The sequence below is a fragment of the Apus apus genome, chromosome 2 (assembly GCF_020740795.1).
Source record: "Apus apus isolate bApuApu2 chromosome 2, bApuApu2.pri.cur, whole genome shotgun sequence".
Taxonomy (NCBI): domain Eukaryota; kingdom Metazoa; phylum Chordata; class Aves; order Apodiformes; family Apodidae; genus Apus; species Apus apus.
In genome coordinates this window covers 122,737,662-122,752,986 of record NC_067283.1, presented here as the reverse complement: position 1 = coordinate 122,752,986, position 15,325 = coordinate 122,737,662, and the positions used below count along the sequence as shown (strand labels likewise).

The window sequence follows — 15,325 nt, the reverse complement described above, 5'->3', positions numbered from 1 at the left end:
GCATTCCTGCCATCTTAGTTTTTTTTCCAGTCTTCCTCTAAGAGTAGTTTCTTGACATTTCAAGAGGCTGTTACCTGTCTTTTGACATCCAGTCTTCACTCAGTTTTCCAGTTAGTGTTACAAGTTGTGCATATCAGTCTGTCTCAAAGAAGAAACTCTGCCTAGGAGGAGATGGATAACACAGGAACTGAATGCTGGGGAACCTTTCCCAGATGGTAGACAGATGCAAATACTTGCAAATGTTGGTTAGTGCTAACTTACTGACAGCTTTTCCCATAGGCTCCTGTTGAATTCCTGTGGGCTAGATGGGCTCTTAACCTAGCCCAGCATAGCATCTATACTGCTCCCATGTAAAGCAGGTACTGACTGATACCAATGTTGCAGTGCTGGTCTTTTTGCTATACTTGATCTGCAAATTAAAATCAAGGCAAATAGACTTCCCTTGTTTCTGTGCCAATTAGGGGGTTTTGTTGTTTTGGGTTTTTTTACTTATAAAGTTTTTATATTCAGCCCCAAGTTCCTGTGGATGATTAATTGTTCAGTGTAGAGATTGTATCTCCCTGTGCAATGTTATCTGCCTTGAATTTTACATTCAGAATTTCTCTGTGTCCTGTGCATGATTGTTCATTGCTGCGCTGCACTACATACTAATGAGCTGTATGTTGTTACGGCCTGTGCTAAAAAGTGTTATTTTGCTGTCCTTCAAGCAGAATTCCCTTTCAAAAAGCACCATGTTCACATCACCCAGAATGCTCCACTTTTCAGAGCTTTGCAAGAAAAAGGGCTGCAGCAGAAGCAATTTGCCACTTCAATATTACTGTTTATTTTATTTATAAAAAGGGGTAATTACGATATCAATTTTATTATAAGGCATTTTTAGGAGAGTTTATAACTAACTGGAGTTAATGATCCTTAGCTTTGTCCTACACTATCAACTCTCCCAGCTGGTCATTATTCCCCAGGCAGTGCCCTGTGCGTGAAGCCTTAGTTTGTAAATCATGTTCAGATCTTACACTATAAATGTTCATGACTGTCTCACTCACAGCCATATCCTTAACTTCAAAAAGATTGTGTGTATATAAATGCATACTTTTTTTTATATTTTCCTTACTGTAGTTTGAGGCTAAAGGAGAATATTTTCTTAGCCAGAAGTCACAGCATTGGATTTTTTATATTTTTATATTTTTTTACTTGGCTCTTTTGGCAGTCTCTATCCAGTAAACAGTTCTTTCAACAGTGGTTATAACCACAAAACATAGAGGCCAAACATGCTACTACAGTGTGGATGCAGCATTGTTAAAATCTCAGTTACCCCAGCATTTCTTAAGGTTAATTCGCTCCTGTTTGAGCAGAGTTTGACAACTATAGCCATCATGTAGGAGCAATTGTAGCTTTCAATCCTTCCTATGCTCTGGGGGTAAACTGAGCCAAATTACACTAATTTCTACAGGGATTAATCCTCAAGCCTGGGTGTTAGTTTAGTTCTGAATACAGCTACTATTTTATAGTGCCTGTAGGGAGGTCTTAGATTTTCTGTGAGAACTTTTGCTTTGTTAGGCTAGAAAAACACAGATAGCAAGACATTCACAGCTAAACTGGCAAGAATAAATTGCTGTAAAAATCTAATTAATTTTAGTTCCAAGTTCAGATCCTACACAAGGAAGTTAATGTAATTTCTCTGATAATACTGGATTGACAACAGAGAATCTGGACAAGAACATAGAATTTGGTAGTGACCAAAAAAATATGTCTAAGTAACTAAGTAGCTCAAAATCATGGCTCTCAGATTGTTTACTCCCCAAGAATTAAATTTCTGAAAGAATAAAATTCCTCTTTCAGTATCTCTGTGGAGTAGACAAGAAATGGCTTAGCTTGTGAACCCATTCTCAAACAGCAGGGGGTTTTGGACCCTCTGGAACTTAGCTGTCTAGTCAAGGTAGACCTACAAACTCCTTTTGTCATTGATGGAAAAATAGAAAAATTACTGCAGGAATTTTTTTTGTCTTATCCTAATGTGTGTATAAAATAGGGGAGATAAGCTGCTTTCTAGTGATATTCCCACTTAAACTAGCTGTTGCCTTACTTTTTCATTACTAAAGATAAGGAAGTTATGTCTCACCCTAAATGTAAACATGTAGCTCTGAGACTAACTTTAAAGAAAGAGACTTTGCTGTCTGTAGGCATTGCCAGCCTCAATCATTTGAAAATCAGGTCCCCAATATTAAGAACTTTGTAAAATGTCTGGTCTGTTAATTTTTTACTTTCAGACCTTGTGTTTCTAAGAGCAGGGAGGGATTTGATGGCAGGTTAGAGTATGAACTACGACAGTATTGCCTTTTCTTAAAATTTGAAGAGAGATTGTCTTCCAGGAGATAGGGGGCTTGGAGGTACAGGAAGGTCCCACAGTTGGGCGTGTTCAGAAAACCACAAAGCAGTGCAGGAGTTGTGATAAAGTGGTAAGAGCTGCAAGTGCTGAGGTTTCCTCAGTGCTGAGGTAAGGAGAAGCCAGTCCTGCAGCCGTAATTGAAGGCTGCTGGATAATGACAGAAGAGGTCTTGTTGCTCCTGTTGGTTGTAAATAGAGTTTTAGAACCTGCTTAAAATGCAGCAAAACCTGGAGCTGAATAAACAGAAGTCCAGTATAGAGCAGGAGAGGAAATGGTGGGGAATATAAAATAATGTAAGCATTTATCTAGCTGAAGGCCAGGCCTTTAAACAAATAACCACTTTACCCCAATTATAAAATCACTGAAAATATTTAGCATCAAAAACTCTTCAGCTTTGGAAGACGGTCTCCCACAGGAAGTGCTCATTGCCTAAATTTAGATCAAAGCTGGAACTATTTAGTACAAGAACACAGATTCTTGTGCTAAATTCTTCCATCCTCCTGCGTCCTTCCCCCCCACCTTCTTCCTCCCATATGTAAAAATTAGTCGTGTTCTTGGGTTACCTATTTTGCAGGTTTATTTAAAACTTCTCCTCCCCAAGGAATGTTGTATTTTTAAGTAATTAGTCACTGGAGTGTGCTGTTTCTTTGGAAACTGCAGCAGAGCTGCAGTGGGGTGGCCTCTGCGAGGGGACCAGGGTGTCAGGAGGCAGCAGAGCCATTATGCTTTCTCCTTTTACTTTTGGTGTGAGTTTCTGAGCAGGAAATGCTTTGAAGTGCACCACTGTTCTAAAAATAGCAGTCTTCTAGGTAGTGTGTTTAAACATACACTTCGGCAGAAAGCAGCAACTGACAGGAAGCCTTTCTCAAATGGCAGAGAGTATTTCCAGTACTGCCATACCTTTTTCCCTTCCTTGGTGGGATGGATGATAGTTATCAAGCTCTGTTAAGCTGATCGCTATTCTAGTTAAGGCAGCTGTGAGGGAAAGGGGTGAAAGAGAGACCTGCTGGGGAGGCTCAGAGGAGCTTTTCCCTCAGCAGCAACAGTAGTAGGACTTTTGCTATCAAGCACTGTGTGTGTTCATATCGTTCTCCACTACTAAAAAGGGAAGGCAGTGGAAACACAAGTTCTGAGTTGCTACGGATTAGTTTTACAGGGCTCCCTCAGCCCTATGTCTGCATTTCCCTGTTGGCCCACTAGCTACTGTGGAGCTGCTGTGGTGGGACCTCATCCCGCTCTCTCCTTCCCTGTGCTCCACTGCTTGTGGTGTCTCTCAGAAGCTCCTGGCTGTGCGTCTGGCTGCAGCTAGCACACGCTACTGGTTTGGAGCAGCCTGTGTAGCGGTCAGCAGATGGTCAGATGTCACAAGGGCCAGCTAACAGCTCAGGGAAAGGAGAGTAAAAGTGTAGGGTTGCGTCAGAAGTTCATCGTGCCTGGGCAATATCAGATATTGCCTTGCTAAAGAAACATTTTGTTTAGCCATATTGTCGAGCACTGCTAAACTCAGTTATTACTTTGGTAAATGCAGATTAAGAGAACAAGATGTAGAAATTCAAAGTAGCTTATTCTCTGAGAAAGCAGTTGGCATACTGTGGAATAAAATCCTGATCTCCATAAGTGTATTCTCCTCATTTTTAGCTGGTAGACAATATACACAACCTGTTTGTCTGACAAGGACTTTGCAATGCCACAGTCTCCATGAGTGCTGTTCCAGAAATCACCTTAATCATGTATCTTCTTGTCCTAAAGCTCAGAAACTGTTCTGGTGTTCCTCACATACTTTATCAACTCTGCTGTCCTCTTGCTTTATGTAGAAACCGGTATCTTCCCAATACTCAAATACTATATTTTCATATGCCCCTCATCATCCCAAACCCTATTTCTTCATGTCCAGAATCCATTAAATTAGTGAAGGAGGTTGGTTCCTTCTTGAAATTCTATCAAAACCTTAGAAAGGGGATTCCATTTTCTGAATGTCTTTCATTTAGGGTTCTGTTTCTGGAAGTTAGTAGTAGATTAGTCTGGTAATATAATGGAATTTCTAGGTGATTGTATTTTTATTGCAGTTACCAGATAGAAAAATACTATATTGATTCCAATTCTGAATTACTTTTTTGTTCTTTTTGTGGCCAGTTTAGAGACCATGTATGGTCAAATATGTTGGCCATGCTACAGTGTTAGGTAATGAGCTAACTTGGGGTTCATATAAGACAGGTATAGTGTCAAGTTGTGTCCCCATCAAAAGACATCCTGTTCTAAGGAGAATGTGCCAAGTGCCTCTGTCATACATGGTCATAAAGAAAATGTATATGTGTATGAAGTTCAAAATACAGGGTTCGCCCATGATGGAAAAGAGATCTCCAAGGAGTTTAGGATCTTATCCAGTCCTTTACAATTTATGTTAATTAGTCTTTGACATAGCAACTTTTGTAAACCAAACTATATGTTGATGTGTAACTGCCTTTCAGAAGAGCTGAAAGGATTCTGTAAGCAACTAACACTCCAATCTCCTTGTCTCTACTTGACAGAGATAAGCACTTCGAAAGCAGGTACTTTTCAAATGCAAAAATATTTCTAAGCACAATTTGTCTTAGGTTTTCTGGCACTTGGTGTCCAAGTTCTACGGACATTGTTGTAATTGCTTTGCTTAGAGATAGTGAAAATATGTGAACAAGAACTTCCTTGTGATACTTAGCGCTTTATCAGGCTTTTTTAAATTCATGGCAAGTGATTGTTTTACAGGGAGTTTAGAGTGTGCCTTCTATTTACATACAGTTCAATTTGGACCATTAACAAAATATATATAGAATATAAATAAATGAAAAATCCCATTAAACTCACCAAGTAAATACTTTGGTGCTAGTTTCTGCACATACAGTGCTATTTGAGGGTGGGTTTGGAAAGACTTAGTCTGACATTATAGTGTGGTGTTAATTCTAAATCTGTCTTGGAGCTTTTGGAGCAATTGAGAGCCCTCAAAAAAAATAAAGGTGAAATATTTGATATTGGTTATCAAATATTGGTATGTTAAGCAAACATACCAATGGTTGTTTATGTTAAGCAAAAAAACTGAAGGTTATGTATTTGTGTTATAATACATCTGGTGTGTTTGGCCTTCCATTGCCACTTCCTGAGAGGAATTAAAAGCATCTTAGGGAGTGCAGTTTTCTGACACATTTGGGTCAATATGTGCTTCTCTTTGTTTTGAGTTTGTTTTGGGTTTTTTTTGTTGGACTGGGTTGGATTTTTTTACATCTATATGTTTAAGAAAAGAATTGGAGTAGCTATAATGTTAAAAAAAAAAAAAAAAAAAAAGACCCAAAGTCCTGCACTAAACCAACCAACCAAAAAAAAAAATCCTCCAACATGTAAAATTTCCCTTCACTCTTGTCTCAGATAGGTTTAATGAAGGCTGTGTCTCTTAATTCTCCCAAAGAGTACTGAATCATGCTTCTATAATTTATGATGCTCTACATCAGTCTCCTCTGTTGGCTCTTGTAGTCTTCTTGTACCAGATCTCCCAGTGCTCTAATTGCAGCTCCTATAAACATTGCTCATAACTGTCTCTGCGAGCACCTTTTTGAATCTGCTTTTCACCTGCCTGCACAATGATTTAGGCTTCTTATTGTCACATTTGATTTGTCCTGGCTCTACCTTTTCTGTTGGTGTGCAGCGTCCACCCAACTGCTTTTAAGTGCCCAGAAGGCAGCGAGTCAGCAGGGAGATTTGTCAAGAGCAGGTAATGTCAGACCAACCTTATTTCCTTTCACAAGAGTGTAGTAGGATTTTCGGACTAAGAGGAACAGCGTGTGCCATGTGTCTTGGTTTGAGTAAGGCTCTTCAGCACTCTTACGTATGCATGGCATTCTCGGAAGCAGATTAGAGTTGCATGGTCAAGACAAAATTGCTGTGAGTGAGTAGGAAGCTGTTTGGAAATCCTTACATAGAAAGTAGTTATTTGAGGATTCCCTGTCAGAATGAAGGTGCTGCAGGAGCTCGTGCAGCATCTAGAGCTGCTCGGTGTTTGAATGGAGCGTATGCTTGGTAAGGCTGCATGTGACACTTGAATGTCTGTAGATACACTGGAGGACAGAATTCAGATTCAGCAGCAAACAGGAGATACGGAGGAAAAATCTTAGGAGAACATTCAGGATGAACAAATTATTGATTCTAATTAGTCAAGAACAATATCACAAATAAAAACAATGGGATGACTGGCTAGATAGGGCATAGTGATCATAATAAGCACAAGATGAGTTAGAGCCAATAATGTCATGTAATTTAAAAAATCACAGGCTTCTCTGGAAGATGGCATCAGAGTGTAGTGTGTACAGGGTGAATTTTCTGCTTTACTCAGCAGTTGCAAGGCTTCAGCTTAAGCCCTGTTCTGGACACAGCATTTCAGCAAAAGTGTAGATGAACTGAAGACAGTCCACAGGAGCAATGAGAGTAACAAGAGGTCAAGAAAACAGGTTACATGCTGAAGAAAATTAAACAAGTCGAGATTGCTTATTAACTTCAGCTTAAAACTTGAAAAGGCACGTTTTCAAATAGAGAAAAGGTCAGAAAAAGAAAGGGGAACACAATTTCTTCTCCGCATCCAAGACACGATTGGAAAGAAGGGTTTAAGTTTCAGTGAGGGAGATTTTGCATTGACACTGAGGAAGAAAAGCTCAAATAGTAAGGATGACAGAGTGCTGAAACCAATACCCTAGGGAAGCTGTGGATTTCCTGTTACTGGACATCTTATCAAGAGACTGTATGGACTTCTGTAGGGAATGGTATACACTGATTTTCCCTTGAGGCCTTATATTTCTTCCAGTCCTCTGATTCTGTGATTTCCTACCATTTTCCCAATAACACCAGCCTGCAGATCACCCCACATGCTGCCTTTTAACAGAGTAAACTCCTTTTGCACCAAATATTCCGATCTCTAAGACTAGGAAGTGATGCAGCAGGAGCAGAGAGTTTATCTGCACCCAGCCATCCAAAAAAGGGTGTAAGTAGAGGTGTAACCTCAAGGCATCTTAGCTACCTTTGAATAAAGTAGCTGGGCTTTCCAGGAGCAGGTTAGCTATGGCAGCAGGAGTTTAAGACAGACAAATGTGCAGTGCTTCCTAGCTAGGCTGTGAGAGTCTTGGTTGGCAGTTCAAAGCCATCTCAGGTATTTCTACATTATCCTGTGATCTTCAGCATAAGCTTGCTCTCAGTAAGTACCAAATTCACGATGTGGCCGTAGGACAAAAAAGAACAGGAAGAACTGCATTTCAGTTGTGTGCCTGTTTGTGGTGTTATTTCTCAGTTCCCCATCCTTCACAGCTGGCTGCTCTCTGCCTTCTTCGTCATTGCAGATTTCCTAATGAAGGTGCTGATTTTGAGTAGGTTTTTTGTTATAAATACTGTTGCGAAATGTTTCCTGTGCAACTTGGTGGTAACTGAGACTGGATTGCCTGTTGGTAATCATTACCCATAACGAGTTTTACCCTATTTAAAGGTTTAGGGAATATACTTCTAATAATTTCCAAATTTCAGTCAGAAAAATATTTACATTCTGAGGTTTTATAGGCAGAGAAGCTGACCCAAAAAAAAAAAAAATACTGGTGAAAATAAACATTTTTAAGAAAAACATGCGGGTCAGTATTTTTAGTGTAGGATGAACTTATTTTTTTTCCCATCCTTACTTCATAAAAAGTTTCTACTGAATGGAATGTAACTAGCTTTCTCTTTTTTTCTCTCTTTTTTTTTTTTTCCTTACTGTTGAGAAGTTCTTTTCAGTGATTTGGCAAGTTGTGAGCAAAATAAATTCCGAAATCCAGTAACTAGTTGATAATGTTTAATTTATAAAACCTCATTGAAATGTGTATGTCATGCCAGGTAACTTATGTGTTGAGGTTTTGAATGTAATGAAGAAAATGGCATGTGGGGAATTGCTTTAGCCATGAAGCAACTTTTCCATCATATGCTTTTAATCAAGTCATAAAGAGACTAGAAATATGACTGTGCTGAAAGGAATATTGGTTATACCTACCTAAATCCCCATATTCATCACTGTTGGGTCTCTTCCTCTGCCAAATTATCCCTGCTGTCTGCACCCATCACAAAGTACACGGGGAGTATCTCCCCTTTGCCCGAGGTACGGATTGTGTGGATTCGTACGTCCCCATGCTGGGGTCTGGAAGGGGTGCCAGTGCCTCACTGGGCTCCCCAAATGCAAGGCAGACAAGCCCTGGGAAGCCTACATGGTCCTCTTTCGACAACTTGGTGAGCTTCCTCCACATCGGGCTTCTTGCAGGAAGCATCTGAAGCTGGTGTGGGTGTGAGGGTTGTGGGCTGCCTGCCTCAGCACAGGCAGGACGCCAACAGCAGGTGAGCAGCGATGTGTACTGTGGATTTCTGGTCTTCTTCTATTGCAGCCAGGCAGTGAATTGGATAACTTGGAGGAGATCCTGGATGACCTGCAGAACAGCCAGTTACCGCAGCTTTTCCCAGATAGCCGCCCAGGCCCGCCAGCAGGCTCGGTCGACAAGCAAGCCATCATCAATGACCTCATGCAGCTCACCAGTGACAGCAGCCCCGGCGCGGCTGTGGCCACCCAGAAACCAGCAATGAGGATTTCACAGAGCAGTGAGTCCCACCTTCTGCGGGTGTGTCGGCAAAGCTTGCGAACCCCCAGAACGGCAGCCGGGGGGTGCCCCCGGGTCAGCCGGGGAGGAACCGGGCAGCTCCTGGTCCCCCTCTGGTCTTGCGTGATGACATAGCGCCATCTGCGGTCGTCCCGTTTCCAAAGACAAGTGGAAGCTGTGTCTGATTCGGCACCCCGCAAGTCCCCCTCCTTCTCAGGAGTTTTGAGGGGTACCCTCAACAGAAATGAAATGCCCCCTGCTTCGGCAGGGAGAGCACGGGCGCTTTGCTGCGGTGCAGGTCGCTCCTTTCCTGCAGCCCTTTTGGTAAAAGGGGTGAGAGAGGCTTTTCAAAGCGTGAAGGAGAGTAGTCTTCTGAAACTACAAGGTTAATAGAAAAGCATATGATTAAGAGGAATGCCCATTTAATTTGAAATGGTGGCTTTTAATTGAGTCACTTCTAGCTGATGGTGTTTCTTAACTTTATTAATTAACTTACAAATCAGTGTTGAAATCTTGGTCTACCATTGTAGAATAATGGACAGCGAGCAAGACAGGAGTCTTAACAGCTACAAATGTTGAAGAAAATAGCAAAAAAGCCACTGCTTCATTATTTTTTCTTCTTTTGGCTAGGGTGGCAGCATCTGTTTATTTCCTCAAATGTACACTGGTGGGTTTTTTATAGAACATAAAGCATAAATAATATTTTTAGCCATTCTGGTCACATTAAAACAATGCCATGCCACTTTCAAATTAACTAATTATTAACAAATTATTTAGAAATGTTTGAATAAATATTAATATTAGTAATGAATATTCACATTTAAATTCATATCAAAACCACTACAGATCCTTAAATTGTTTGTTGTTAATGTTGCTCAGAGAAGGGTGCTTGGATTTAATGTACTCATTTTTGCAACTAAGGGGGTACTTACGTGCAGCAGCACATAAGTGAGGAGGAAATCCCTGGATCTGAAATCTTTAGCATACTCTTTCTGAAACAAGGTCTGCTGCTTCCTTCCACTGCAGCTTTCCAGCATTAATCTGGCTTTAAATCTGCTTTCAAAGCAGTACAGTAGCAGTATGATCATGAATGAGAGTGTGTTGGTGGTTAGCAGCAGTTCTGTAAAAGCAGCATCCTGTTTCCCATGTAAAGTAAAACCCTACGACTTTTTCCCCCAGCTCAGTCTGGTGCCTGATTCCTCTAGGGAACTTCTGCCTTGTTTTCAGTAGAAGAGCCTACAGAAAACAGGTGCACAGAAATAGTGAGTGGCTTCTCATATGCGCACAGAAAAGCAGTGTAGAATGAATATCAAATCATACACAATTCCAAAAGAGATTTGGGATTTTTAATTATCTTTTTTTCTGAAGTAATAAGCAGCTTTTATTCCATAGGTTTTACATTAAAATGCTGAAAGTATTTTAATCTGCTTAAAAAATACATGTGAAAGCTGCTAGATCTACTACATTTGCTAGAGTTTGTTGCTCGTGGGATAGGGAGTCTTCTTCAGTCCTGTCCTGACCAAGAGCAGAATATGTGATCTGAGCACCATCACATCTCACCAACTGTGGTGTTACTTTGTGTTGCATTTACAGCTTTTCTTTTTTGTAAGATCACTGGGTACTGGCAAAACAACCCATGTCATAACTTATCATCTATGTGATTTTTTCAAACTTCTGGGGCAAACCATTCTGAAACTGCCACTGAAGTTTGGTTTTAGTTCAATCGTTAGACTTTATGATGCCCCTAATCTCGGAGAGGTCATTTTGTCTCATTAAGTAAGTTCTGTTTGCTTGTTTGAACAGACAGTCAAGACAAAATTTTCATCTCATGGTTAGGAATTAAGTGTATGTGATGTGATGTATTTCCTGTACATGCATATAAGCAAATTCACCTGGCACAGAACTTATATTTCAAAAAATAATAAATGCAGTGAGTTCCTGTAGTGTGATTTTATAAAGTAAGAAGGAAAGTCGGAGACCTTTGTAATAAGATGTTTCTGTACTTTTTAACAAGCTTAGTAAACCTCATTTAAGGTCTCAAATTCAAAAGTATCACTACTTTGATCTAAAATAAGAAATAAGTTATATAACTTCTGGTAGTGTGGTGAGAATAAAAATGCTGAAGTCACTTTAAGGATGCCATTCTATCAGAGACTGTCCTAGGGTAAGCTATCAGGAACTAGTGCAAAAAACAAATTCACAAAAATGGTTAATTTATTTGTCTGTATTTTGTTGGTATGATTAGCAGTGGAATCAAAGGATCAAGGTCAGTGTTTGATTCATATTTGAGAACTGGCTGTGCACACAGGGGATGCTTTCATGCATTGGAACATTGCCCAAACACCAGCTGAGCCAGATGCTTGCCAGTCATGATCTGAAGCTTACTGCTCTGAGACAGTCTGCAGTTTTCTTTGAGGAATCAGATTTTTAAGAGCACAAAACACCTCAACACAAAATTGTTCTATAAAGGAGACGGTAACCATCAGGCATGGTTCTGTTTAACAGAATATTATAGTGTCATAACTCTAATTCTGGACTGCCTGCTTGTTGCTGAATCATGTAAGGTTTTGTTGAAGACAAAAAATGTAACAAAAATAAAAAAAAACAGGAAGGAGATGTAGACATGGGGCTGTAGGATCTGACGTAGACTCAAATCAGTCCTTAATTTTGATAACTTCTTCAGGGGCACAGCTTATGCTGGAAAACTTTGAAAACTGAGATAATTCCTAACAGTCTGCCTCAGGATGACACCTGTGTACAGTTACAGCCCTACTAGGTGTAAGATTAATGTGCAGTAATATGCACATTACATAGTGGTATATTTTGCTGTAGTACCTCTTCTATAAGTTAAAGTGCATAAAGTTTTAAAAATATAAGTCATACCCGTTTTAGTGTCAGAATGTTCCATTTTGAAATTCAGATAAAAATGTCAAGAAGGGATGTTTCTCAGACAGATATGGAGGGGATAAATTACACAGCATTAAATAGCTCAGCCCAAGAGCTTAAAGTGTGTTTGGGTTCTTTTTTTTTTTTCTTACACAAGTTTCCATTCTTCTAACTTTGCTTTTTTTCTTTGCTCCTCCTGTCTAGCTTTTAATAACCCACGAGCAGGGCAACTGGGCAGGTTGTTACCAAACCAGAATTTACCACTTGAGATCACACTGCAGAACCCAACAGGTGCGGGAACTTTCCCACCCATAAGAACGAGTAGCCCCTATTCAGTGATACCTCAGCCAGCACTGATGGGCAGGAATGAAGGGATGATAGGAAGTCAAGGAACTCTAGGCAACAGCAACACAGGTAATGTGACTTTCCATTTTTTAAAAAGATACACTATTAGACTATATCATGTGTAACTTTATGCTGGGGTTATTATAAGTACAGTTTATTATTAGTACTGTCCATAAAAGTCTGGGGAAAATTGTGTTTCATGGGCTGTTATATATGGACATATTTATTTGGACTTCTGTTTCTGCATGTTTTCAGTCTGGCTCTTTATGTGCACTGCTTTTCACCTACCTGAAAACTTATAGATGAAGAAAGTTAGTTAGTCTGTTCACATTAATGTTCCAGATTCAGCTGAAGCTTAGGTAAAAATCCAATCTTTCTGCTTCTAAAAAAAGCAAATAAGCGAAACTGCTTCTCTGCAGAAGTACTTAGTTCAAAACAAAATTTAGGCAGTACTGTTGCCATTATGACATGTATCTCTGCAGACGTTGGGTTTGTCCTTGATTGTCCTTTATTGCTTAGCCTTACTTCTCAATTTGAATTAAATAAATGCTAATGTTTTCATCATTTTCTGAAACATAAACTTTTTGGTGACCATCAGATTTTGCAATGGTACTACCTTTTGTCATGGAGTATGCCTGATCTGTGGTGTATTGATTTCTTCAGGTTGCCCCAATGTTTTACAAAGATACCAGAGAGGGTTTCACAAGCAGTCTGGCTGATTGACTTATTTCCACTAATATGTAGTCTGAGACTGTCCAATTTGTGCAACAACTGCCGAGAACTCTGAATAAATACATGGGTATTATAAGTCCTTTCAGCTGGCTATATTCACTGTCAAAATTTTATATTCAGTTTGCATCAGTATTAAAAAAGACATGCTGCCAGACACTGAAATATCCTATTTAAGCAGTTTAGAGGTCAACTTGTAGTCTTTCAAGTGTCCTATTACTTTCATGTTCTGTATACATATTAGAGGATGTTATTCATCTTATGTATACAAGTTAGAGAGTATTATCTGTGTTCCTGCCATGTGCTCTAGCACACCACATATTTCAGCTGATAGAATGTGTACACAAATACAACAAACCTGAGGATGTAACACTGAAGCAAATTTTGTGCAGCAAATGGGACGATGACCCTCTTCAGAGGGTTTTTCTCCTCAGTTGGCTATCAACAAATAATTGAACAGATGAGTAACAATTATTTGTGTGGTTTGTAGTATTCTTTTAAGGATACTGCAAAATGCAGCTGGAGAGACCAGCAGTCCAGTCTGGAATCAGTGGTTTTATCTGCTTTCTTGACTATAAAATTGAAATGTATAAACACTAAGAGTGCACATCTTTGGGTTTGGGGGGTTTTTCTGTAGGGGTTTGCTTGGGCTTTTTTTGACTACTGTCAGAGTGTAGTACTCTGTATATTCCAAGCGTAAATAAACTGTATCAGTTGTTTACAGTAGATGTAGGAGGACTTCCCCTAAAATAACGGTAATGAACTTCAGCATCTATCGGAAAGTTCCTGTGAGTAATTTCCCTGCACCATATACTGGTTTGAAATAATCTGGGTGAGTTTTGAAGCTAAGAAGGCTTTAGGTTCTGAGTGAGCAGACTAGCCAGAAGATGTTTGCAGAATGCAAATTTAAATTCAATCCTTCTAATTTGTAAGCATGTACAGCAATAACATGTTGTTACTTAAGTCCTCATTCTCACTTAGCACTTGGAAAGTAAAGCACTGACACACACATCAGCAAACGTGATTCATTTCCTGAGGAAGGAAGTCAGGGCTATCCACACACCCTCAGCACCTGTTGCAGACTACATGTGGGAACACTTACTCTGAACAGCATTTCGGAAATGATAAAAGGATCTTCCTCATGTAAAATGTATAATAATCTCCAGTCCCTTGACTAAGCAGCATAAGGCATCACTCTATAGCTTTGCACATCTGGAGGGGCAGTTGTGATACAATATGCTTTGAGTGAAACTATGGCATTTTTGTCGATAAAATGTAGCTCATCAGGCAGTTATAATCTAAAGCTGTTCTGAATCGTGTGCCAGCCCCTAAGTCTGTTTGGGTTTTGTGCAGGAATGATTAGTGGCAATGCCCCTCGGCCTGCCATGACATCTGGAGATTGGGGAAGCCAGGCTCCTGCTGTGAGGGTGACCTGTGCGCCCACAGCTAGTGCCATGAACAGGCCGGTGCAAGCAGGCATGATCCGCAACCCCACCGCCAGCATCCCCTTGAGACCCAGCAACCAACCTGGCCCGAGGCAGATGCTTCCATCTCAGGTCATGAATATGGGTAAGTCAGGGCATGTGGAGTTGTTCTTTTTGGCATACGCTGTATTGTCAAAGATTAAGCAGAATCAAAAAGAAAACAAAAAATATTATATGAAAACCATATTTCACCATGAAAATTGGAAGCAGGAAGGAAGATGTGTGAAGTACCAACTTTGAACACATATGAACAATTCCTACTACTCTGTTGCTCCACAGTGTTGTGGCTGAAGTAAGAGGATATGAAGTTGCTCTTGTTTATTAAAGACTCTGACGTTCTTTATTGAGAGGAGGTGCTGGGAACATTATCAATGTTCTTGGTTGCTTTTAAAGCAAGGACATTATTATATTGACTCTATATGCTGTCTTTTTTTTTTTTTTTTATGCTTGTCTTACTAATTTTTTTGCATCTGTAGTGTCTTATCTGCTGTTTTGTGGTTTTGAGTCACCTTCGAGTTCTCATGCTTTTTCTCAAATTGTAAAAGCAATTTCTAGCAAAAAAGTCCTGATGGTTTGAAGCGTAACATTACTACAGTCAATGTGGTTTTTTGCTTTTCCTGTAACGTAGACAATTCAATGGAAAGAATTAACATGAAAGTGAATTCTTTTCACAAAAGTTATGTGATTATTTTTCCTTGATTAGGGCCATCCGAATTGGAGATGAACATAGGAGGACCTCAGTATAGCCAACAGCAGGCACCTCCAAATCAGACTGCACCATGGCCAGACAGCATCTTGCCTATAGATCAGGCAACTTTTGGGAGCCAGAACAGGTGAGTTTTTCTGTCACACCAAAACATGCAGAGATTTTA

At 39.9% G+C, this 15,325-nt stretch overlaps 1 protein-coding gene across 6 annotated transcripts in view; it reads left to right on the top strand.

Annotated features, from left to right (window-relative positions):
• Positions 1-15,325, top strand: part of NCOA2 (nuclear receptor coactivator 2) — a 190,143-nt gene that overhangs the window by 151,970 nt on the left and 22,848 nt on the right. For all 6 annotated transcript variants that reach the window (XR_007888563.1, XM_051610141.1, XM_051610142.1 and 3 more), the window contains 4 exons: positions 8,800-9,010; positions 12,100-12,309; positions 14,323-14,538; positions 15,157-15,286. Coding sequence is in view for 5 of the 6 variants with exons in the window: in XM_051610141.1 (XP_051466101.1) it covers positions 8,800-9,010; positions 12,100-12,309; positions 14,323-14,538; positions 15,157-15,286 (767 nt within the window). In the remaining variant the exon portion in view is untranslated. The remainder of the gene's footprint in view (positions 1-8,799; positions 9,011-12,099; positions 12,310-14,322; positions 14,539-15,156; positions 15,287-15,325) is intronic.